Consider the following 25903-nt stretch of genomic DNA (forward strand, 5'->3'; position numbering starts at 1 on the left):
TCACGTTAACATTCACAGATTGCTGCTATTCCATGTGTTTTTCTACAGTAATCATGCTGGTTGATTAAATTGAACCCCCCAAAAAAAAGAATATTGGAACCATGTGCAAAAGAAACTCATGGAAACAGATCATTGAGGTTTGACGCTCAATTTTAAGTTAACACTCTTCGGTAGATTGTTGCTATACCATATGTTTTTCTGCCGTATATATGCTGGCTTTATTAAACTGAACAATCCCCCCCAAAAATTAATTACATTTCTCTTTATCACTGCCCTACCCTGTATCTTTTAATAATCACATATATGTGCTAGTTTAATTACATTGAACAGATAAAAAAATTAAAATAAAATTCCAACTGTGTGGAAATGGAATTCACTTTACAAAAACAGACAACTGAGGCTTGACGCTTAATTTTACCTTAACACTCACAGGTAGATTTCTGCTATACCATGTTTTTTGCTGCAGCAATCACGTAGGATGGTTAATGATATTGAAATCCCCCCCCACCCATTTTTTTTTTTATAAATAAAAACATAAATAAATAAATTGCAACTGTGTGTAAATGGAATTCATGGAAATAGTTAGAGACTTAATGTGCAATTTCATGTTAGCACTCATAGGGAGATTGCTGTTATACCATGTGTTTTGCTGCAGTAATCATGTATATATACTGGTTAATTAAATTGAACCACACAAAAAATGGATTTCTTGTAGGTAGCTGCCTTTGATATATGCATGCAGCAGCTGCAGTTCTGCTAGGAGGCACAATAGCCACAGCTCCTGTCTTCTCTCTTCCTGGCTGTCTACTTGTCCCTATTCTACATACACATTTCTTCTTTGTAATCCTAACCTTTCCCTTCACTGTCCCTGACAATAGAATACAAGTTAATTTCACATCGACGGCACTATGATGAGGCCACATGTTCCGGCAACTGAATCACCTGGACACAAACTGTAGCATGCAGTGGCTGTTCCATATTTTGGTAGATATGAGACAGTCTTTTTTCTTCTGGGAGGTAGCTAATTTGCATAAGTCTCGCTCAGCATTGCATGTTGCGGATTTAATCCTAGGATAGATTCATTGAAATGTTGAATAAAGAATTATGTATAACACTGTGGAAGACATACTGTATATGAATGAATGGTATGTGTATTAACAGATGCACATGACTACTTTCAGGATCTATGTAATATGGCACCCCTTCGGCTATACCTTGGAATATGTTCAAATTTATTCAGACACATAGAAGTTACATGCAGCACTGCATGCTACTGCATATTATGTAGTGGCATAAAACAGTGGAATCAGATCTTTTGAGGTATTTATTGAATTAAAACCATATAAATGGTCCCTCCTATGTCAAAATAATAAACACTTCTCAGAAAATAGTACTTAAGTAATTTTCAGCTTACAGATCATTACAGATACAATATTATTTAGATTTATTTTGCTTTAGTTTAGCAATCAAATAATAATTATGCTAGATAATAAAATAATATTTGTGCATGGCATTGAATGGAAAAAAAAATGAACCTAAACAATTGTTCTGTTTGATAAGAGAAATAATGTAAACCTACTTAATCACCTACTAAATCACTAGTAAAGAGAACACAAATCTGTGTTAATGTAGATGCAGCACTTATGACATTCTTCTTGCTTCTAGTAAAAGGGACATCTGAAACACGTGGCCTGTAGATGTGGCTTAGGAAACACAGTGTGTTGGAGGAGGGCAGTTAATTCCTATCCATCTGAAATGCTGGCAAGAATGGAATGTATCGAGTCCATGAAAGCCTTCTTAGGTATTTTGTGAGAAAAGGCAGATCATAACAAGATTGTCCTACACTGCCATTAGTTTTCCCTGCATGCATTTGTTTATGCCAAGCAGAAGTTCCCCTTTCTTCATCTGAACCTAAGCGGAAATAAGAAAACAAGATCTTAATTTCTTTGCTGAGCAAATGATTTATTGCACTTATGCTGGTTGCTAGCCAAAACATGCAAGAAGGTTGGAGAGCAACATCCTATGATCAGATGCTTAGGTAGATGTCATACTCACTGCACGGTAATGAAGGTCATTCAGTGTTGATTCAGGGGAAGAAGGCTCAGCATCTGATGTTTTAATGGCATATTCTAAATGAAAGCTATACCAACAGCATTGCGCTACCAACATTTGCTCATACATTGATGATATTTTCAACATATTCAGGTGAATGCCTTTCAAAAGTACTGTATGTATGCACCAAAATATTCTAAACAACATTTACACATCACCTACAGGTGAAACTCGATAAATTAGAATATCGTGCAAAAGTCCATTTATTTCAGTAATGCAAATGAAAAGTAATTGCATTAACAGCTTACAATAATTTTTTTGTGAAAAGGTTTAATATTCTAGGCTCAAAGTGTCACAGTCTAGTCAGCTAATTAATCCATACCCCCCTGAGCAAAGGGTACCTAAAAATGGTGACTTTGGGGTTTCATAAGCTGTAAGTAGAGTTGAGCGAACACCTGGATGTTCGGGTTCGAGAAGTTCGGCCGAACATCCCGGAAATGTTCGGGTTCGGGATCCGAACCCGATCCGAACTTCGTCCCGAACCCGAACCCCATTGAAGTCAATGGGGACCCGAACTTTTCGGCACTAAAAAGGCTGTAAAACAGCCCAGGAAAGAGCTAGAGGGCTGCAAAAGGCAGCAACATGTAGGTAAATCCCCTGCAAACAAATGTGGATAGGGAAATGAATTAAAATAAAAATTAAATAAATAAAAATTAACCAAAATCAATTGGAGAGAGGTTCCATAGCAGAGAATCTGGCTTCCCGTCACCCACCACTGGAACAGTCCATTCTCAGATATTTAGGCCCCGGCACCCAGGCAGAGGAGAGAGGTCCCGTAACAGAGAATCTGTCTTCATGTCAGCAGAGAATTAGTCTGCATGTCATAGCAGAGAATGAGGCTTCACGTCAGCCACCACTGCAACAGTCCATTGGCATATATTTAGGCCCAGCACACACACAGGCAGAGGAGAGAGGTCCCGTAACAGAGAATCTGGCTTCATGTCAGCAGAGAATCAGTCTGCATGTCATAGCAGAGAATCAGGCTTCACGTCAGCCACCACTGCAACAGTCCATTGTCATAAATTTAGGCCCAGCACCCAGGCAGAGGAGAGAGGTCCCGTAACAGAGAATCTGGCTTCATGTCAGCAGAGAATCAGTCTTCATATCATAGCAGAGAATCAGGCTTCACGTCACCCACCACTGTAAGAGTCAATTTTCATAAATTTAGGCCCAGAACCCAGGCAGAGGAGAAAGGTCCCGTAACAGACAATCTGGCTTCATGTCAGCAGAGAATCAGTCTTCATATCATAGCAGAGAATCAGGCTTCACGTCACCCACCACTGTAAGAGTCAATTTTCATAAATTTAGGCCCAGAACCCAGGCAGAGGAGAAAGGTCCCGTAACAGACAATCTGGCTTCATGTCAGCAGAGAATCAGTCTTCATATCATAGCAGAGAATCAGGCTTCACGTCACCCACCACTGTAAGAGTCAATTTTCATAAATTTAGGCCCAGAACCCAGGCAGAGGAGAAAGGTCCCGTAACAGACAATCTGGCTTCATGTCAGCAGAGAATCAGTCTTCATATCATAGCAGAGAATCAGGCTTCACGTCACCCACCACTGTAAGAGTCAATTTTCATAAATTTAGGCCCAGAACCCAGGCAGAGGAGAAAGGTCCCGTAACAGACAATCTGGCTTCATGTCAGCAGAGAATCAGTCTTCATATCATAGCAGAGAATCAGGCTTCACGTCACCCACCACTGTAAGAGTCAATTTTCATAAATTTAGGCCCAGAACCCAGGCAGAGGAGAAAGGTCCCGTAACAGACAATCTGGCTTCATGTCAGCAGAGAATCAGTCTTCATATCATAGCAGAGAATCAGGCTTCACGTCACCCACCACTGTAAGAGTCAATTTTCATAAATTTAGGCCCAGAACCCAGGTAGAGGAGAAAGGTCCCGTAACAGACAATCTGGCTTCATGACAGCAGAGAATCAGTCTGCATGTCATAGCAGAGAATCAGGCTTCACGTCAGCCACCACTGCAACAGTCCATTGTCATAAATTTAGGCCCAGCACCCAGGCAGAGGAGAGAGGTCCCGTAACAGACAATCTGGCTTCATGTCAGCAGAGAATTAGTCTGCATGTCATAGCAGAGAATCAGGCTTCATGTCAGCCACCACTGCAACAGTCCATTGGCATATATTTAGGCCTAGCACACAGGCAGAGGAGAGGTTCATTCACCTTTGGGTAGCATCGCAATATAATGGTAAAATGAAAATAAAAATAGGATTGAATGAGGAAGTGCCCTGGAGTCCAATAATATATGGTTATGGGGAGGTAGTTAATGTCTAATCTGGACAAGGGACGGACAGGTCCTGTGGGATCCATGCCTGGTTCATTTTTATGAACGTCAGCTTGTCCACATTGGCTGTAGACAGGCGGCTGCGTTTGTCTGTAATGACGCCCCCTGCCGTGCTGAATACACGTTCAGACAAAACGCTGGCTGCCGGGCAGGCCAGCACCTCCAAGGCATAAAAGGCTAGCTCTGGCCACGTGGACAATTTAGAGACCCAGAAGTTGAATGGGGCCGAACCATCAGTCAGTACGTGGAGGGGTGTGCACACGTACTGTTCCACCATGTTAGTGAAATGTTGCCTCCTGCTAACACGTTGCGTATCAGGTGGTGGTGCAGTTAGCTGTGGCGTGTTGACAAAAGTTTTCCACATCTCTGCCATGCTAACCCTGCCCTCAGAGGAGCTGGCCGTGACACAGCTGCCTTGGCGACCTCTTGCTCCTCCTCTGCCTTGGCCTTGGGCTTCCACTTGTTCCCCTGTGACATTTGGGAATGCTCTCAGTAGCGCGTCTACCAACGTGCGCTTGTACTCGCGCATCTTCCTATCACGCTCCAGTGCAGGAAGTAAGGTGGGCACATTGTCTTTGTAGCGTGGATCCAGCAGGGTGGCAACCCAGTAGTCCGCACAGGTTAAAATGTGGGCAACTCTGCTGTCGTTGCGCAGGCACTGCAGCATGTAGTCGCTCATGTGTGCCAGGCTGCCCAGGGGTAAGGACAAGCTGTCCTCTGTGGGAGGCGTATCGTCATCGTCCTGCCTTTCCCCCCAGCCACGCACCAGTGATGGACCCGAGCTGCGTTGGGTGCCACCCCGCTGTGACCATGCTTCATCCTCATCCTCCTCCACCTCCTCCTCATCCTCGTCCTCCTCGTCCTCCAGTAGTGGGCCCTGGCTGGCCACATTTGTACCTGGCCTCTGCTGTTGCAAAAAACCTCCCTCTGAGTCACTTCGAAGAGACTGGCCTGAAAGTGCTAAAAATGACCCCTCTTCCTCATCCTCCTCCTCCTCCTCCTGGGCCACCTCCTGTTCCATCATCGCCCTAAGTGTTTTCTCAAGGAGACATAGAAGTGGTATTGTAACGCTGATAACGGTGTCATCGCCACTGGCCATGTTGGTGGAGTACTCGAAACAGCGCAACAGGGCACACAGGTCTCGCATGGAGGCCCAGTCATTGGTGGTGAAGTGGTGCTGTTCTGTAGTGCGACTGACCCGTGCGTGCTGCAGCTGAAACTCCACTATGGCCTGCTGCTGCTCGCACAGTCTGTCCAGCATGTGCAAGGTGGAGTTCCACCTGGTGGGCACGTCGCATATGAGGCGGTGAGCGGGAAGGCCGAAGTTACGCTGTAGCGCAGACAGGCGAGCAGCGGCAGGATGTGAACGCCGGAAGCGCGAACAGACGGCCCGCACTTTATGCAGCAGCTCTGACATGTCGGGGTAGTTGTGAATGAACTTCTGCACCACCAAATTCAGCACATGCGCCAAGCAAGGGATGTGCGTCAAATTGGCTAGTCCCAGAGCTGCAACGAGATTTCGCCCATTATCACACACCACCAGGCCGGGCTTGAGGCTCACCGGCAGCAACCACTCGTCGGTCTGTTGTTCAATACCCCGCCACAACTCCTGTGCGGTGTGGGGCCTGTCCCCCAAACATATGAGTTTCAGAATGGCCTGCTGACGTTTACCCCGGGCTGTGCTGAAGTTGGTGGTGAAGGTGTGTGGCTGACTGGATGAGCAGGTGGAAGAAGAGGAGGAGGAAGCCGAGAAGGAGGAGGTGGCAACAGGAGGCAAAGAATGTTGCCCTGCGATCCTTGGCGGCGGCAGGACGTGCGCCAAACAGCTCTCCGCCTGGGGCCCAGCTGCCACTACATTTACCCAGTGTGCAGTTAGGGAGATATAGCGTCCCTGGCCGTGCTTACTGGTCCACGTATCTGTGGTTAGGTGGACCTTGCTACAGATGGCGTTGCGCAGTGCACACTTGATTTTATCGGATACTTGGTTGTGCAGGGAAGGCACGGCTCTCTTGGAGAAGTAGTGCCGGCTGGGAACAACATACTGTGGGACAGCAAGCGACATGAGCTGTTTGAAGCTGTCTGTGTCCACCAGCCTAAATGACAGCATTTCATAGGCCAGTAGTTTAGAAATGCTGGCATTCAGGGCCAGGGATCGAGGGTGGCTAGGTGGGAATTTACGCTTTCTATCAAATGTTTGTGAGATGGAGAGCTGAACGCTGGCGTGTGACATGGTTGAGACGCTTGGTGACGGAGGTGGTGGTGGTGGTGTTGGTGGTACATCCCCTGTTTGCTGGGCGGCAGGTGCCAACGTTCCTCCAGAGGCGGAGGAAGAGGCCGAGGCGGCAGCAGCAGAATAGGCCGAGGCGGCAGCAGCAGAAGAGGTAGCAGGGGGAGCCTGAGTGACTTCCTTGGTTTTAAGGTGTTTACTCCACTGCAGTTCATGCTTTGCATGCAGGTGCCTGGTCATGCAGGTTGTGCTCAGGTTCAGAACGTTAATGCCTCGCTTCAGGCTCTGATGGCACAGCGTGCAAACCACTCGGGTCTTGTCGTCAGCACATTGTTTGAAGAAGTGCCATGCCAGGGAACTCCTTGAAGCTGCCTTTGGGGTGCTCGGTCCCAGATGGCGGCGGTCAGTAGCAGGCGGAGTCTCTTGGCGGCGGGTGTTCTGCTTTTGCCCACTGCTCCCTCTTTTGCTACGCTGTTGGCTCGGTCTCACCACTGCCTCTTCCTCCGAACTGTGAAAGTCAGTGGCACGACCTTCATTCCATGTGGGGTCTAGGACCTCATCGTCCCCTGCATCGTCTTCCACCCAGTCTTGATCCCTGACCTCCTGTTCAGTCTGCACACTGCAGAAAGACGCAGCAGTTGGCACCTGTGTTTCGTCATCATCAGAGACATGCTGAGGTGGTATTCCCATGTCCTCATCATCAGGAAACATAAGTGGTTGTGCGTCAGTGCATTCTATGTCTTTCACCGCTGGGGAAGGGCTAGGTGGATGCCCTTGGGAAACCCTGCCAGCGGAGTCTTCAAACAGCATAAGAGACTGCTGCATAACTTGAGGCTGAGACAGTTTCCCTGGTATGCATGGGGGTGATGTGACAGACTGATGGGGTTGGTTTTCAGGCGCCATCTGTGCGCTTTCTGCAGAAGACTGGGTGGGAGATAATGTGAACGTGCTGGATCCACTGTCGGCCACCCAATTGACTAATGCCTGTACCTGCTCAGGCCTTACCATCCTTAGAACGGCATTGGGCCCCACCATATATCGCTGTAAATTCTGGCGGCTACTGGGACCTGAGGTAGTTGGTACACTAGGACGTGTGGATGTGGCAGAACGGCCACGTCCTCTCCCAGCACCAGAGGGTCCACTAACACCACCACGACCATGTCCACGTCCGCGTCCCTTACTAGATGTTTTTCTCATTGTTATGGTTCACCACAACAACAAATATATTATTTGGCCCAATGTATTGTATTCAAATTCAGCGGGATATAAATTTGAGGCCTAGTATTTAGGCGCTGGGTGACCGGTATGGATTTAGTGACAGAATTAGACTTGGAAATGCACAGAAGCGTGTGTGTGAAGTTATTCTGAATGACCCTATGTGCACCTTCAATATTATATACCCTTTTAGGGATAGATTTCAAATAGCTCTGATATAGCAGAAACCACTAAATTATGAAATTGCTAAATTGGGAATTGTACTTCAACCCAGAACAAAAAATGTGCTTTGACGGACACTAAATATCTTGCCCAGCAACAACAGTACAGCGGTGGGTAACGAGAGATTTAGAGGGATTTAAATTTGAGGCCTAGTATTTAGGCGCTGGGTCACCGGTATGGATTTAGTGACAGAATTAGACTTGGAAATGCACAGAAGCGTGTGTGTGAAGTTATTCTGAATGACCCTATGTGCACCTTCAATATTATATACCCTTTTAGGGATAGATTTCAAATAGCTCTGATATAGCAGAAACCACTAAATTATGAAATTGCTAAATTGGGAATTGTACTTCAACCCAGAACAAAAAATGTGCTTTGACGGACACTAAATATCTTGCCCAGCAACAACAGTACAGCGGTGGGTAACGAGAGATTTAGAGGGATTTAAATTTGAGGCCTAGTATTTAGGCGCTGGGTGACAGGTATGGGTTTAGTGACAGAATTAGACTTGAAAATACACAGTAGCGGGTGTGTGTGAAGTTATTCTGAATGACCCAATGTGCACCTTCAATATTATATACCCTTTTTGGGATAGATTTCAAATAGCTCTGATATAGCAGGAACCACTAAATTATGAAATTGCTAAATTGGGAATTGTACTTCAACCCAGAACAAAAAATGTGCTTTGACGGACACTAAATATCTTGCCCAGCAACAACAGTACAGCGGTGGGTAACGAGAGATTTAGAGGGATTTAAATTTGAGGCCTAGTATTTAGGCGCTGGGTCACCGGTATGGATTTAGTGACAGAATTAGACTTGGAAATGCACAGAAGCGTGTGTGTGAAGTTATTCTGAATGACCCTATGTGCACCTTCAATATTATATACCCTTTTAGGGATAGATTTCAAATAGCTCTGATATAGCAGAAACCACTAAATTATGAAATTGCTAAATTGGGAATTGTACTTCAACCCAGAACAAAAAATGTGCTTTGACGGACACTAAATATCTTGCCCAGCAACAACAGTACAGCGGTGGGTAACGAGAGATTTAGAGGGAATTAAATTTGAGGCCTAGTATTTAGGCGCTGGGTCACCGGTATGGATTTAGTGACAGAATTAGACTTGGAAATACACAGTAGCGGGTGTGTGTGAAGTTACTCTGAATGACCCTATGTGCACCTTCAATATTATATACCCTTTTTGGGATAGATTTCAAAGAGCTCTGATATAGCAGGAACCACTAAATTATGAAATTGCTAAATTGAGAATTGTATTTCAACCCAGAACAAGAAATGTGCTTGAACGGACACTAAATAACTCGCCCAGCTACAGCACTAGGGACAGATTTAGCTGGATATAAATTTGAGGCCTAGTATTTAGGCGCTGGGTGACCGGTATGGATTTAGTGACAGAATTAGACTGGGATATGGCCAAAAAATGAACAGACTATTGCTGGTTAAATGCACTTGGTGTGACAGCTTCACCCTGATGTAGGCTTTAGCCAAAAAACAACCACACCATTGAGGGTTAAATGCACTTGGTGACAGGCGCAGCTTGCCCCTGATTTTGTATATGGCCAAAAAATGAACAGACTATTGCTGGTTAAATGCACTTGGTGTGACAGCTTCACCCTGATGTAGGCTTTAGCCAAAAAACAACCACACCATTGAGGGTTAAATGCACTTGGTGACAGGCGCAGCTTGCCCCTGATTTTGTATATGGCCAAAAAATGAACAGACTATTGCTGGTTAAATGCACTTGGTGTGACAGCTTCACCCTGATGTAGGCTTTAGCCAAAAAACAACCACACCATTGAGGGTTAAATGCACTTGGTGACAGGCGCAGCTTGCCCCTGATTTTGTATATGGCCAAAAAATGAACAGACTATTGCTGGTTAAATGCACTTGGTGTGACAGCTTCACCCTGATGTAGGCTTTAGCCAAAAAACAACCACACCATTGAGGGTTAAATGCACTTGGTCGCAGCTTGTGCTGGCGCACCACAAGACACAAAATGGCCGCCGATCACCCCAGAAAAATGAGACTGACAAACGGTCTGTGCAGCCTAAAAACAGTGAGCAATTGAGGATCAGCAGCTCAATGATCCACAGCTGCAGATCGATCAGTTAATCAAGTCCTTTGGAGGAGTTAATCTGCCTAATCTCGCCCTACTGTCGCAGCCGCAACCTCTCCCTACGCTAATCAGAGCAGAGTGACGGGCGGCGCTATGTGACTCCAGCTTAAATAGAGGCTGGGTCACATGGTGCTCTGGCCAATCACAGCCATGCCAATAGTAGGCATGGCTGTGATGGCCTCTTGGGGCAAGTAGTATGACGCTTGTTGATTGGCTGCTTTGCAGCCTTTCAAAAAGCGCCAAGAAAGCGTCACAAAAGCGCGAAGAAAGCGACGAACACCGAACCCGAACCCGGACTTTTACGAAAATGTCCGGGTTCGGGTCCGTGTCACGGACACCCCAAAATTCGGTACGAACCCGAACTATACAGTTCGAGTTCGCTCATCCCTAGCTGTAAGCCATAATCATCTAAATTATAACAAATAAAGTCTTGAAATATCTTGCTTTGCATGTAATGAGTATCTCATACCGTATATATTAGTTTCACATTTTAATTTGCATTACTGAAATAAATTTTCTAATTTTTCGAGTTTCACCTGTAGATGATCCTTTAAAATCTATTCCCCTTCAAGGTATAGAGGCCCTTACAGGATAGGTGATAAAAATTTCATTAGTGCAGGTCTCATCATTGTGACCTCTATGATCATGAGACTAGAGGTCCATGTCCCCTGTGTCAGTCCAATGACATTAGTGCATGTGCATTGCCATTCCATTTAAAGTCTATGGGACTGCCAAAGACAGCTAAGAGCAGTACGTGGTTACTGTACGTGGTCTCCAACATTTCATAGATTTCTTACAAATTCATTGGACAAGAACTATTTACAACTTTTGATTGTGATTATACTGTATGTATCTGATTTTTTTTTACGTATGCCATTGCTGCAACAAGTTTGTTCAAATTCCATTACCCCTGATGAACTCTGTAGTAAGTATTTTAACTGTTATTAAACACATTTTGCTAACATTACTATTAGAACATACTAGAGTCCCTGTCTGGTCCACAGCCAGTATTCCCTACGGTATGTATGGTAGTAAGAAAGTAAGGCTACTAGTAAGGCTCTTCACTAGGTCCACTTCAAGGCAGGATGGATTTGGCTGCTAGTGACCCATGGTACACCTGCAGAGATGATAACAGAACCCTGGTGTGGGCACGCGAGTAGCAAACCCTCCAGAATGATCAGGGAGGAAAAATGAAGAGTCAGCAAGCAGGGTCAGAAACGAAGAGGGACAAAGCACAATGAATGCAGTACACAAAAGGTTAAATCCAAGACAAGCCAGAGTTGATAACTAAGAAGAAAGAAAATTAATGAGGTCTGCACTTCAGTTAATGTTGGTGCTGGTGAAAAACTTGTCAGCCATCCTATATAATTTGAATATTTACGGCACTCCAATTGATTGATTGTAGACAGTTCATAACTTTATTGTGAAGAAACAAAGATCTAAATAAACATCCATATGTAAATGGTATAATAAATTCTGGAAATGCCACTAAATATATTAAAGGGGTTGTCTCACTTCACCAAATGGCATTTATCATATAGATGAAGTTAATACCAGGCATTTGCTAATGTATTGTGATTGTCCATAGTGCCTCCTTTGCTGGATTGATACATTTTTCCCTCTCATTATAAACTGCTCATTTCCAGGGGTTATGGCTGCAGCACAGATATGAGGTGGCTGGGACAGGAGCTGGTATGCATGCATGCTTATGTGCACTCCTGCAGTCCTGGCCGCTAGAGAAACTGGCCCCTTTTCCTATAGTGTGCAAGCAGGGCCACCACTGCTGGACTGCAGGGTGGTCATAACCCCTGGATACGAGCAGTGTATAAGGTAATGGAATAATGAATTACGCCAGCAAAGGAGGCAATATATACAAACCCAATACATTATTAAGAATCTTGTATTAAATTTGTCTACATGATAAATGCCAGTGAGGGAACCCATTTTCAAACCTGGCGTTTCAGTTCACCCGGACCTTCTTCTGCAGATTATTCTATGGCCCAGATGTGAGTCCGTGTAGTATCCTGGATTGTGTATCACACAAAGTCAGACAGAGTCAGCAAACTGATTGGCTGGATTTTTTGTTATCATTGTGACAAGTCCAGTAGTCAGGGGTTTCTGGTAGGCATACTAACCCTCATAGCACACCAATTCACAGGGATAGACATGAACTCCTGACAATCACTCTGATATAATATCTTAAAGGATTTGCCCAATCTGGACATTTATAGCAAGTTTATGTAAAAAAAACGTTCAATAGGTGTGGGTTTAACCTCTTGAACCTGCTGCTATCTCAAGTAGGGGGCCTCATCTCATACCTAACTGAATGGAGAGGAGGCTATGCATGTAATTCTATCTTAATTTACTTGTATGAGACTTCCAAAAATAGCCAAGTAAGTCCTTCAAAAGTGAATGGAGAGAGGCAATCTATGACTTTTTTCCACTCACGCCAGGTCTAAAAAAGTGGACGTGACGTGGACGGGGTAGGGGATGTGCCGGCAGGCCTGTCTCATTCATCTTTTTTTACACCTATTTTAGGCGTAGAAAAGAGTCTAAATGTAAGCCAGTGTAGAACTGGCACTGGATGTGCAGAAGTAATGTAGAGGTGTGCCTCTTCATAACTTCGGCAAATCCACCTCCAGATATAGGGGTTATTAAGACCGGTGTCTAAAACAACAGTCTTAATAAATGACTAGTGATGAGCGGCAGGGGCTATATTCAAATTTGTGATATTTCACTAATATTTGGGTGAATATTCATCATATAATCATGAATTTGAGATTATTTTCTTGATTGCGAAAAATTGGCAATGTAATATTCGCATAATGCGCGCAAAATACAGGCGTGGGTCACTTTTGCTACATTTTCCAAGCTGCTAGAAGTTTCCTGAGACTAAAGAAAATGGTTGGCACGGCTCCAATATATTTGCAATTGCGCTTATCGGCACTAATGATGCAAATACGTCACACTGCAGCAAATGTTTTTACCATGAAAGGGGTTGTGCACTTTTGTAATATTAATAAGCTATCCTCAGGATAGGTAATCAATATCAGATTGGCGGGGGCCTAACTGCTGGCACCTACGCCAATCAGCTGTCTAAAGAGAATGCAGCGCTCGTATGAGCGCTGTTGTCTTTTCTGTTTAACTTCCCAGCGTCAACATCACAGTGACGAGTAGTGTTGATCACGAATATTCGAATTGCGAATTTTAATCGCGAATATCGGCATTTTGAGAATTTGCAAATATTTAGAATATCGCAAAATATATTTGTAATCGCAAATATTCATTTTTTTTCAATACTAGTTTATGCAAATTTTATTTTTATCACAATCAAGAAAATAATGCCTGGAGAAATATCGCAAATTCGAATATTGCCCCTGTGGCTCATCACTAGTGACGAGCAGGTGTAATTACAGCTCATGAATATTGCAAAAGCTGGATAACCCCTTTAAGCCACAGCTTTATGTTCATCCAATGCATATTTATACAGGCCCAGTCCTCTTTGTGCCCCCACACAGAAGTTGTGTCCCCTTAGTGCCCCTCACACAATAGAATGCACCCCTAATGCACCTACACAATAGTAATCGCCACATGTTTGGATGGACATTATATTCAGTGCTACCAAACATACATGACAATGAAGCACCACATGCCTATTACATCCAGTGATGTCTCCTCTGATTCTACATGTTCTCCTTCCTCATCTTCTCCATTTCGACCAGACCATCAGGCATTTCTTATCTTTGCAGAGTTTGCCACAAAGACATCTTAGTTTCTTGACTTTTTCATCATCTCTCCCCTCCTCTATGACCCTATTTTCCTTCTATCTCCAATATGATGCCTGCTGTTCTCACTAATACCCTCAAACACAATACTACATAAATAATAGTGCTATACAGATAATCTCCTTCAGTAGAAGAGGACATAATCCCAACTAAGACTGGACCCCTCTTGCTCTGGGCCCCATAGCAATCCACTATGGTAGTTATGCCCCTGGCTGCCAAAATGTCCCCCAGTACTTATAATTTCCCAAATAGTGTCCCTTTACTTATACTTACCCATAGCGCCACCAGTACTTTTAATATCCCCTTTAGTGGCCCAGTGCTTATAATATCCCCTATAGTGGTTTACTGCTTAAATCCCCCCATAGTGCTCCAGTAAAGTTATTAATGCCTCAATATTCCCCCAGTACTTATATAATGTCTCCTGTAGTGGCTCAGTGCTCATAATATCCCTCACAGTTCTCCTAATAGTGTTAAGTGCCCCCAGCACTTATAATTAGGGTTGGGCGAATCCAAACTGTAAAGTTCGGGTTCGTACCAAACTTTAGGATTTTTGGACCCCGGACCCACACCCAAACATTTCTGTAAAAGTTCAGGTTCGGGTTTGGTGTTTGGCAAGTTCTTAGAGCTTTTTGAAAGGCAGCAGAGCAGCCAATCAACAAGCGTTTAACTGCGTGACCTTAGAAGTCATCACAGCCATGCCTTCTAATGGCATGGCTGTGATTGGCCAGTGCAGCATGTGACCCAGCCTCTATATAAGCTTGAGTCACGTAGTGCTGCACGTCACTCTGCTGTGCCTAGTGTAGGGTGAGGATGCTTCTGCTGTGAGGGAGAGAATAGGACAGAATCTTTAATCAGAACTCCAATTGAGCCCAGTGACAGAGAAAGATAACTTTTATCCGTCTGTTAGTTAGGTGAGCGGCGGCTGCCATTTTATGCAAGCTCAGTGCACCAGCACTCCATATGTGCTTTTGTGAAATTCAAATCAAAGCTTGAAATACTGCACTAATAATCTGGTTTAAAAAAAAAAAAACTTTTTTGGGCAATATCCTACATCTGGTACCTACATCTCTCTTTCCTCATCCTCTGCTATTGAGGTGCATGCCTCTGTGGTTGTGCCCTCTGGAGGCCACATCTGTAACTGTAAATACTGTTCCTGGCCAGCTAAGACCTGTCCTAGGTTGGTAATATAGCCTATATGTTTATACAGCTAGACCTGCCAATAACCTTAATACAGTTCCTATGTTTGTGTGTTAAAGACAAAAGCATAGTTATTTACAGTAACTTCATGTTTGGATGTCATTAAACTGTTATATATTGTGTTCACATAAGCAGAAAAGATAATATGACTTTAAGATTCATTATATAATGTAAAGTAAGCTCAATGACACAGCAGAAACAACAGAGAGCATAGAGTTAAACTGTTGTTGCTGGGCAGGAGTCTTGACCAACCACAGCCAGCCTCACACACAGCAAGAGTTTTGACCAATCACAGCCAGCCTCACACACAATGTGAGAAATTCCCCTAGCAGGAGGTGCTAGAATCATTACACCAGAGGAGAGAAGCTGAACAGACATTCACTTCACTAAGAGGTGTGTTTTATGGAAGCAGGGAGGCCAAAATAGGCATTTAAAACAGTTATATAATGTTCTTAATGTTAATGTAGTGTTTAGAACTGTATACTCAAACAGTTATATGTGTGTTTACTTACAGTTCCACCAATTGCAAACCAAAAATTCAATTGCATACAAATGAACTACAAAGTTCACAATCCAAATTAAAATTCCATATTGCAATCCAAATTGCATACAACCATACCAGATCATACTCAACCAATCTGCAAATAGTTACTGCTAACTGCATATTGCAAATTGCAACCAAATTCAGCAAGTGAACTATTATTTAAACCTCAAAATATATCTCTCAGAGAGTTCATAAAGTGCTTAAATAACTTAAAGTGATAGTACAGATACTGAAGAGAGAAATATATCCACCATTTTATGTTGTATGACAAGATTGAACAGTTGAACCACCATCTTATGCATACCGCCATTTTATGATACTTTATTCAACACGTGTTTTGTACATGGACTATCTGCTGCGGAGGCGGCAGTGTTATATATGAAGAAAAGTTGAAGTTAATAAAGAAGTTATTTCAAGAATTTGGTGTGCTCTTTAAACCTACTGTTTCCATATAACGGCTCTAGAGGAATTACAGAGTAACAGACAGTCTGGTTAGACTAAAAGTCAGAGATATCAGAATTCTTCTAATGACCCTGCTGGCAATATCAAAAGGTGCGCCTTTTAAATGCCAGACAAATAGGCCATTAACTGTGTAGTATTACAGAGTTGACCAGTGATTCAGTGGGGTACAGTATAAACAGGCTTCCGAACTCCTTGTTAATATCTCAACTGGAATGCAGAAGTGTATGCCAGCTAAATCCTGATCCAGTGCTCTGTACCGCTTTCAGCAGGTGTTCCCAAAGTGATTACTTTGTTGCCACTGCCTGTGCTGGGTCTCAAGTGCTTGTGATGACGTATTTGTGACCACTTGCACCAGGACGCAAGCAGCATGATTATGTCATCCAGCGCCACCTGCACTGAGATGCAGGCAATAAGGGTGGACGCCAGAAGAGGCTTGCGGCAGGAGTCAGGTGAGTATTCGATTTTTTTTTCTTTTTTAATCGTTGCATTGGAATATTATGAGGTGGGGGAACTACAGGGACTTAGCCACTATAGGACACATTATAAGTAGAGTTGAGCGGACATCTGGATGTTCGGGTTCGACGGGTTCGGCCAAACTTCACAAAAAAGTTTGAGTTCGGGATCTGAACTTGACCCGAACTTGACGTGGAACCCGAACCCCATTGAAGTCAATGGGGATCCAAACTTTTAAGCACTAAAATGGCTGTAAAAATGTAATGGAAAGGGCTAAAGGGCTGCAAATGGCATCAGAATGTGATTAAGAGCATGGTAAGTGCTCTGCAAATAAATGTGGATAGGGAAATGACTTTAAATAAAATATGTAAAAATAAAAAATCTAGGAGGACAAGGTCCATATGGAGTAGGAGGTTGAGGAGGCGGTGGATGTGGCGGTGTAGGTGGAAGAGGCAGTGGAGGAAAAGGAGGTAGCCTACACTGCTTTTTGTTTTTAAATTTATTTTTTATTTTTTAAATTAGGGTACACCCCAAAACATTGGGAAATATAACCTATAATAACCCTCTCCAGTCTTGCTAAACACACGTTTAGACAATACACTGGTCGCCTTTGCAGGCCAGCACCTGTAAGGCGTAAAGGGCAAGCTCAGGCCATGTGGATAAACATAATCATGCTGCCTGCGTCCTGGTGCAAGTGGTCACAAATACGTCATCATAAACACCTGAGACCCAGCACAGGCAGTGGCAACTAAGTAATACCTTTGGGAACACCTGCTGACAGCGGTACAGAGCACTGGATCAGGATTTAGCTGGAACACACTTCTGCATTCCAATTGAGATATTAACAAGGAGTTCGGAAGCCTGTTTATACTTGTGGAACACCTAAAGAGTTAACAAAGTTTGTAAAATCAGTTTTGAATAACTTGAGGGGTGTAGTTTCTACAATGAGGTCATTTATGGGGGGTTTCCACTAGGTAAGCCCTGCAAAGTGACTTCATACTTGAACTGGTCCTTAAAAAGGGGGTTTTGGAAATTTTCTTAAAAAATGTTAGAATTGCTTCTAAACTTCTAAGCCTTCCAACGTCCTAAACATTGTTACAAAATGATGCCAACATAAAGTAGACATATGGGGAATGTTAAGTAATAAATATTTTATGATGTGTCACTTTCTGTTTTAAAAGCAGAGAAATTTTGGATTTTTTCATAAATAAAGGTAAAAAATATTGATTCAAATTTATGAGTGTCATGAAGTACAATGTGTCACGAGAAAACAATCTCAGAATGGCTTGGATAAATACAAGTGTTCCAAAGCTTTTACCACATAAAGTGACACATGTCAGGTTTGTAAATTTTGACCTGGACACTGGGGCATCATGAAAGGGTTAAAAACATCAATAAATATGAATAAAAACTTAAAAACAATATCTTTTTGGAAGGAGCGCCAAGGAGAGGAATAGAAACTAGAAAAGGGGTGCAGTCACTAAATAAAACGTAACTTTTAATAGTATAGAGAGGTAAAATTGAGCCCTTGCAGACGAACAAACAAATAATTATGGATTCAGAGCTCAACTGATCATTGGTGAAGGACCGTCAGGAGCACTGGGTATAACCGTCAAAAGGCTGGGTGAGTGCCCAAACCGTCTAGTAGACACAGAGAAACAAAAACAATTGTCTCACCATTGTAGAAAGTATGTTTCCATAGATGGTGTAGAGCAAAGTGTCATGGGTAGCACCTAACACAGACTAGCGAGTGGCTAGTAAGGCCCAAGGGGGAGTGGGGTAGTGGGTGTCGACTAACCCTATCAAACCCTACTTGGCCTAGTCCACCCTATAGACTCCTAGGTACGGGGTCCAAAAAACTTTGCATGGGGTGGCCCCGGCTGCAACCTGGTCCTACTCTAGAGACCCTAAAAGGCCCTGTCCAGAGTGTAGAACGTAAATGGAAAAGGTGCCAGAACTGGGGTCTGAAAAAGCTTACAAAAGTATACAGACGAAAAAAGAAAAAAAGGGTGTCCTGATGGGTTTAATCAATATGAGCCCCTAGAATCTTCAGGGGACACAGGGCAAATAAATCAAATGGTTATTACCAGAGATGGCGTACGGCACAGCAATGTAGTGTAACCTAGAACAAAACACATAACAGAAAAAAACAAGTAAGAATAGTGATAAAAGCACCTCAGCCCCATCAGTAAGTAATGAGAGAGGAGGTGACACTTACTATTAGGTGACCGTAGTCAGCGTATGGCTGTATACCAGGAAGAAGGGATCACCAAGGTAATGGTGTCCCCTTTAGGTGGATAGTCCGGCAGCATCTATCGCTGCACAGCTGGAATATAAAGAGGGTTCCCCATCACGTGACTGGGTGACGGGCGATGACCTCAGAGGGAGCGCCGGTGCTCCCGTCACCACATGATTGGGCGTCAGGCGGTGACGTATTCACGCATGCGCTCGCTTGTATCGGCGGATCAATAGGACTGGCACCCAGAGGGATGTCCAGGCGTAATGTAGCCTCAAAAAGTCATCAAAAGGTAACGTATACAGAGGATGCGGTGACCGCCGGTAACATATAGCCAATAAAGAGCATAGTAAGTGCTCAGTATGGCACAGAGTTTAGAGAACGCCTCCTGGTGGCCACTAACGGTATGGATGGCCAGACAGGAGGACATTACTTCTACGGTAAAACACAAAAAGGGGAGGGGGAGCGCCTCGAACAGTTATTCGAGAAACGTGCTACAACTCCAATCTTTAAGATGCAAATGTGCTGAGGGAATAGTAAAAAAAAAACTCAAATCAGACCATAGAATGGGATATTAATTGGCAGGAGAAAAAAAAACATTGCCTAAACAGGGGTACTGGGGTACTGGTACATCACTACCCGTCCTAGCTGATTTACTAATTTATTTGCATGTTTTGATTCTATTGGGGTATGGCAGGTTTTTTGACCACTGGTTTAGACAGAAATATCTGGTTGACCGAGGCCAACGTGGTCTTCTCTGAGTAGTCATTTGTCCAGAAAAAATACACCCCTACCCTTAATGGGGCTTTTTCTGAACTCACCAGAGTGTATAAAGAGCATACCAGCACTACATTAGACAAGGTATTGTGCCTTGGGCCTCCGCATCGCCCTCACTCCAGCCAATCGGATTAGGAGTCCCGACCTCCTTAAAAAGTGTGAAAGGGATGCTACGTCCAGTTCACTACGATTTATGCAGCTGCTACTGGACTAAGAAAGGGTTGTCTTAGAGTGAGCAGAACGTAGTCTAATAGAACAAATTGAGACCACAAAAATATTCCATCTAGAACCCGAATATACCAATAAAGAGATTCAACTACAAAATACCATTGAACCTTACCAATACCACTTGAAAGACTGTAAGCATAAACAAGTCACCCGGTCCTTTAAGGACTTTAAAGAGAATAAAGTGTATCTGTTTCTAACAAACCCTGACTCGGCTCAGAACACCCACCTCTCCTCTACTGAGACTGGGGCCTCTGATACTGAGAGGGACAGACATCCTAAAACTAGAGGCCGTGGACGAGGAGGCTTCAGATACAAGGGACGTTGGGGTCGCTTTAGGAATAACCAACAGGCTAACCAGTCCCCCAACCCTCACCCCCGTACCCTCAACATCCCCTTTTTTAGACCAAGGAGCGCATTACCCACTGAGGAGCCGGAATACCCAATTATCAACAACGCATTTATAACAACCACTGATAAATTAGTTATTAATTTATCTTCTTTCCCCCTGACCGAAACCGAAATTAAATTACTCAGACGAGGCCTCTCTTTTGTTCAGACTACTAGATTTGACTTATTTTTTTGTACGCGTGACCTCCACCTTTTTGCACGTAAGCTTAGATGGCATAAGTATGACAAACTGAGGGACAAGAAAGAAAGCCGAGAATTAGGCATCCCGGTAGAGATTTTGAGTGACGTCCGTTTGCTCTATAACCTTGATAGCACACCTACTAATGCTGAAGGGGTGGGTCTATTCACCTCTTTGAAAAATAAAAGCACTAAGATGTCCCCTGTAGGAGACATCTCATGTGTTGATATCTTCCTTAAACACACCACCTCTGAACTCTCCACCCTCAGCTTTGTTCCCTCTAGGTACAATTGTAGTAAGGAAGAGAGATTTAAAGCCCTAGAGATAGTTAAAAACCTCACGATCAATCCCTCAGATAAGGGAGGTAATATAGTCATCATGGACACCTCAGCTTATAAAGAAATGTGTATGACTATTCTCGAGGATAACACTGATTATGAAATCCTCCCTGGTGATCCCATCGGCAGACTACAGGGGACACTACGGCAGATTTTACAGCAAGCCAAATCTGATAGTTTGATCAGCAATAAGGAATATGATTTCCTTTACCCCCCGCCATCCAGTTACAGCTACCTTCTATTGTCTACCGAAGGTCCACAAGGGGACCTCCCCCATTAAGGGACGACCCATCATCTCAAAATTGTGGTATTTACGTGGACCAATTCCTATGCCATTTTGTGCAGTCCCTACCATCCTACATGAGGGATACAGGAGACCTTCTCGGTAAACTTAAAGATATCTGTGTTGAACCCAAACCCATTTTTTGAAGACCAGGGGCCAACAGTTATCGATGCATTACAACTTTATCTAGAACTGTTGGATTTTGTCCTATCCAGTAACTTATTTTTGTTTGATGGCCGGATGTACCACCAGCTCAGGGGCACCGCTATGGGCAGTTCCTGTGCACCGTCCTATGGGAATTTGCTCTTGGCTGGTGGGAAGAGTCTGTTGTATTTGGGGAACCATCACAGTGGCATCTGGACTACATTACCCTCTGGTCCCGCTACTTTGATGATATCTTTGTACTATGGAGCGGGCCAGAGAGGGAATTCAACAGATTTGTTTCTGAGCATAACCACAATGTCTTTAACCTCAGGTTTACCTCTGTAATTGTGAGGGACTGCCTCCCCTTCCTGGATGTCTCTATATTGAGGGATGGTGAGGGGGGCTTACAAACTTCCATTTACCGCAAACCTGTCATGCCCTGCTCAGGTTATGTGCGGAGGTCTGCCAGGCTATCAGCATGTGTGTAGTTATTTGTTTTTGTTTTGGAGTTGAGCTGCATCCGCCTCCCTTCAGGTGCTCTGGGTGGGGTCGTTTGTAGGAGTTTAAATCACGCCTCTTCCCAGTGTCCTGTGCAGGTTATAGCTTCTTTCTTGCTCTGTGGAAGGAAGGAAGGATTTTCCATTTCTGCTCTGTGACAAGATAAGTTGGTTTTGGTTTTCTTTTGTGTGTCCTGTCTAGGCTGTTAGGGAGACGCCTGCCTCCTCCAGGTCCTGAGGAAGCAGGCTGTCTCTTTTCCCCTGTTACCATCTTATGGATTTTAGGGTATCTTCAGCCTTAGGCACGGGGGCACGTTTATTCCCATCTTCAGGGTCTGAATGTGGGCACAGTAGTCTAGGGAGAGCTGGTAGGGATTTGTAAGGAGGCGACCTTTATCCCCAGCTTCTGGCCTAGACACTTGTTTGTGGTTTTCTGTGGTATCTTGTATCCTGTCCAGTGTGACAAAACCAACAGCGACAAATTCTCTCCTCAGATGGGACAACTGTCACCCTGTCCCCCTTAAGAGGGGCATACCCACTGGACAATACCTGAGATTAAAAAGGTACTTCTCAGAAAAGGGCGAGTTCCAACGCCAGCTGTGGGACCTAAGATCTAGGTTCGAGGAAAGGGGGTATCCTGACAAGACTTTAAGATCTGCCTACCAACGTGCACAGGAGCTTACAAGCACTGCACTTCTCCATCCCACCACACATGCAGCACAAAGATCCCAGGAAACTGTACGAATTATAGGGTCCTTTGATACTGCTGCATCTCAGGTAAAAAGCGTTCTAGAACACCATTGGGACAGCTTACTGATGGACCCAGATCTGGCCGAGGTCCTCAGACCCCACGTATCGGTGACCTTCAGGAGAGGCAGCAATCTGAGGGACAAACTAGTACATAGCCACTATTCCGCAAGCACATTTACAACTTAAGGATTGGAGTTGTAGCACGTCGCTCGAATAAATGTTCGAGGCACTCCTCCTCCCCCTTTTGGTGTTTTACCGTTGAAGTAATGTCCTCCTGTCTGGCCATCCATACCATAAGTGACCACTAGGAGGCGTTCTCTACACTCTGTGCCATACTGACTATGCTCTTTATTGGCTACATGTTACGCCGCCTCTGGTAATAACCATTTGATTTGTTTGCCCCGTGTCCCCTAAAGATTCTAGGGGCTCATATTGATAAAAAGCATCGGGACACCCTTTTCTTCGCCTGTATACCTTTGTAAGCTTTTTCAGCCCCCGGTTCTGGCACCTTTACCATTTACGTTCTTCACTCTGGACAGGGCCTTTTAGGATCTCTAGAGTAGGACCAGGTTCCAGCCAGGGCCACCCCTTGCAGGGTTTTTTGGACCCAGTACCTAGGAGTCTATAGGGTGGACTAGGCCAAGTAGGGTTAGTCGACACTCACTACCCCCCTCCCTCTTGGGCCTTACTAGCCACCCGCTAGTCCGTGTTAGGAGCTACCCATGACACTTTGCTCTACACCATCTATGGAAACATACTTTCTACAATGGTGAGACAACTGTTTTTGTCTCTCTGTGTCTACTAGACGGTTTGGGCACCCACCCAGCTATTTGACAGTTATACCCAGTTCTCCTGATGGTCCTTCACCAATGACCAGTTGAGCCCCAAATCCGTAATTATTTGTTTGTTCGTCTGTAGGGGCTTAGTTTTACCTCTCTATGCTATTAAAAGTTAAGTTTTATTTAGTGACTGCCCCCCTTTCTAGTTTCTATTCCTTAGAGTTGGAGCAGTATTCAGGGTTGGTACATCACTACACGCCCTCCCTGATTGACCAATTTATTTTCAGAGCCAAGGAGAGGGATGGACAAGGTACTCTACAGCGCCCTGAACAGACATTGGGGGCCATGAAGTCACTGCCGATTCTGGACTTATTCATTTTTATGAATGTCAGTCTGTCCACGGAGTCAGTAAACAGAAGGGTCCGCTTGTCGGTGACCATCATACCTGCCGCGCTGAATGTCAGACAGTACCCTGGAAGGGGGGGGGGGGCAAGACAGTAACTCCAGTGCATACTAAGCGAGCTCACGACAGGTGTCCAGCCTGGCAACCCAGTACTCCATGGGGTCGTCGGTGCTCATGCTCTCGGAAGCACTATTGGACCCCATGTAGTCTGCCACCATGCAGGCCAGCCGCTGGTGATGACTGATGCGGCTGCTGCTGGTACTGGGTCGCGCAGACTGGTAGAACAGCCTCATTTCACCCATAAAGTCACCTGCTCGGCTGGTGCTGCTGGGTGCTGTTGGGGCCAGCCACCTTTGGACAGAGACGTGGAGGCAGTTGGGGAGCGTCAGAAGTGGCTGGCAATCCTCCGTACCCTTTGCACAATGTCACTCAACCTTGGGTATGTGCGGAGGAACTTCTGTACTGCAAGGTTGAGGACATGTGCCATGCAGGGCACATGGGTAAGACTGCCAGCATGGAGAGTGGCGAGTAGGTTTCTGCTGTTGTCACAGACAATCATACCTTCCTCTAACCTGCGGGGTGTCAGCCATTTCTGGACCTGAGCCTGTTAGTGCAGCCAGAACATCAGGTCCAGTGTGTCTCCGTTCCCCTAAGCTCACAAGCTGGAGCACAGCCTGGCAGCGGATGTGCCCCACACTTGTGTAGAAACGGGGATGCTTGCTGGGGGGGCTAAGCTTCCTTGGAGACAGTGGTTTGCGGGAGAGCAGCAGTTCTCCCCTGGACACCCCGGGGTGGCACCACAAACTCTGATGCCGCTGATCCCTCCCCGGTGCCTCAGAGGGACACCAAATGGGCAGTAAAGCTGATGTATTGTCCCTGCCCATGTTTTCTGGTCTAAGCATCCATTGTCAGATGCACACTGTTGCTGACAGCATGATCCAGCAACAGGGATACATTCTGCACAAGAAGCTGGCGTGTCGCCAGCCGCCATTACTTTGCCAGCTGGCGACCCGCCATCTGGGTTGGGCCTGCTTCAACATCTGCCTGAATGGATTGCTATCCACAAGATTGAATGGCAGCAGTTGCTGGGCGATAACCCTTGCCAGAAGCCCATTGAGTGAACACACGCGTTGGTCCCCGGGGGCATAGGACGAGGTGCGTTCAAATGCAGATGAAGAGGAGCTAAAGGAGGGTGCAGTGGAGGCAGAGGTCTGGCTGCCGGTACCAATACCTCTAGGAGAGGGAGCGGGGGAGTGGGAATGAATCGGTGGAAAGGGTTGGGGTGGCTGCAGTCCAGTGATAGGAGCTGCTGTCCCCTGCACACTGCTGGTGGAGCTGCTGCTACGACCACCCTGCATCTGTTCCCACTCCCGCCAGTGGTTGACTCGCATGTGCTGGGTGAGGGCAGTGGTACCCAGCTGAGCCACATAAATCACTCTCCTCACCCTGGCATGGCACAGCTTACAAATGCCCATTGTTACATCATCTGTTGCCAGGATGAAGTAAGCCCAAACAGGTGACTTCTGCATCAACCTCCTGTCAGATGGGTTGGTGCTGACTTGCGCCTGTTCGGGCTCAGTGCACACAGGTTGAGCTGGATGCTGCTACTACTGCTGCCTACTCCTGCTGCCATTACCAGTGAAGCCCCTGATACTGGGCTCCCTGGTGACCTGCCGCACCATTTGCCTCGGGTGCCTACATTCATCGGTGCTGCTGTCACCTGACAAAGGAGGTTGCACCCATTCTGCGTCACCCTCCTCTTCATCCCCTATAATGTCAGACCCAGGGCCAACCAGTGGTGGAATGAGGGGAACAGCAGACATGGAGCCCCTGACCAGGCTCCGATGTCCCCTCGTTGACGCCTGGGTCTGACTAGGTGCAGGGGTTGTCTGGCTGACACCACCCGCACCAGTTGGAAGGGATTTCACTGGGAATTTACAGGTGTTACCCCCTCCTCCTTCTCCTCCTTATCCCCCATCCCTTCCAAAAGGTTCTGCCCATCAGGAGGACTAAACTGCAATTCTGCCTCCTGCATTGCCTCCCACAAGATGACCCTCTGACTGTCGCTGTCTTCGAACAGGAGCAGAGAAGATTCTTGGGGGCTGGAGGTTTGTCCTACCTACAGGAGGCGGAGGGCTGCTGCTGATGGGATGTGGGGCAGAGGACTCCGAGGCACTGGAATCTGCCAAGAGAGCCACCACAGCCTCGGCATCTTAAGAACTAAT

The 25903-nt window shown here is 45.3% G+C and overlaps 1 protein-coding gene across 2 annotated transcripts in view; it reads right to left on the bottom strand.

Moving 5' to 3' along the window:
- Nucleotides 1–1334: 1334 nt before the first annotated feature.
- The window catches only part of LOC122928036 (solute carrier family 23 member 2-like), a 368046-nt gene continuing 343477 nt past the window's right edge, over nucleotides 1335–25903 (bottom strand). For both annotated transcript variants that reach the window (XM_044280499.1, XM_044280501.1), the window contains one exon: nucleotides 1335–1911. In XM_044280499.1, the coding sequence (XP_044136434.1) occupies nucleotides 1736–1911 (176 nt within the window). In that variant the 3' untranslated portion in view covers nucleotides 1335–1735. The remainder of the gene's footprint in view (nucleotides 1912–25903) is intronic.

This window comes from Bufo gargarizans, chromosome 2, assembly GCF_014858855.1.
Source record: "Bufo gargarizans isolate SCDJY-AF-19 chromosome 2, ASM1485885v1, whole genome shotgun sequence".
NCBI lineage: Eukaryota > Metazoa > Chordata > Amphibia > Anura > Bufonidae > Bufo > Bufo gargarizans.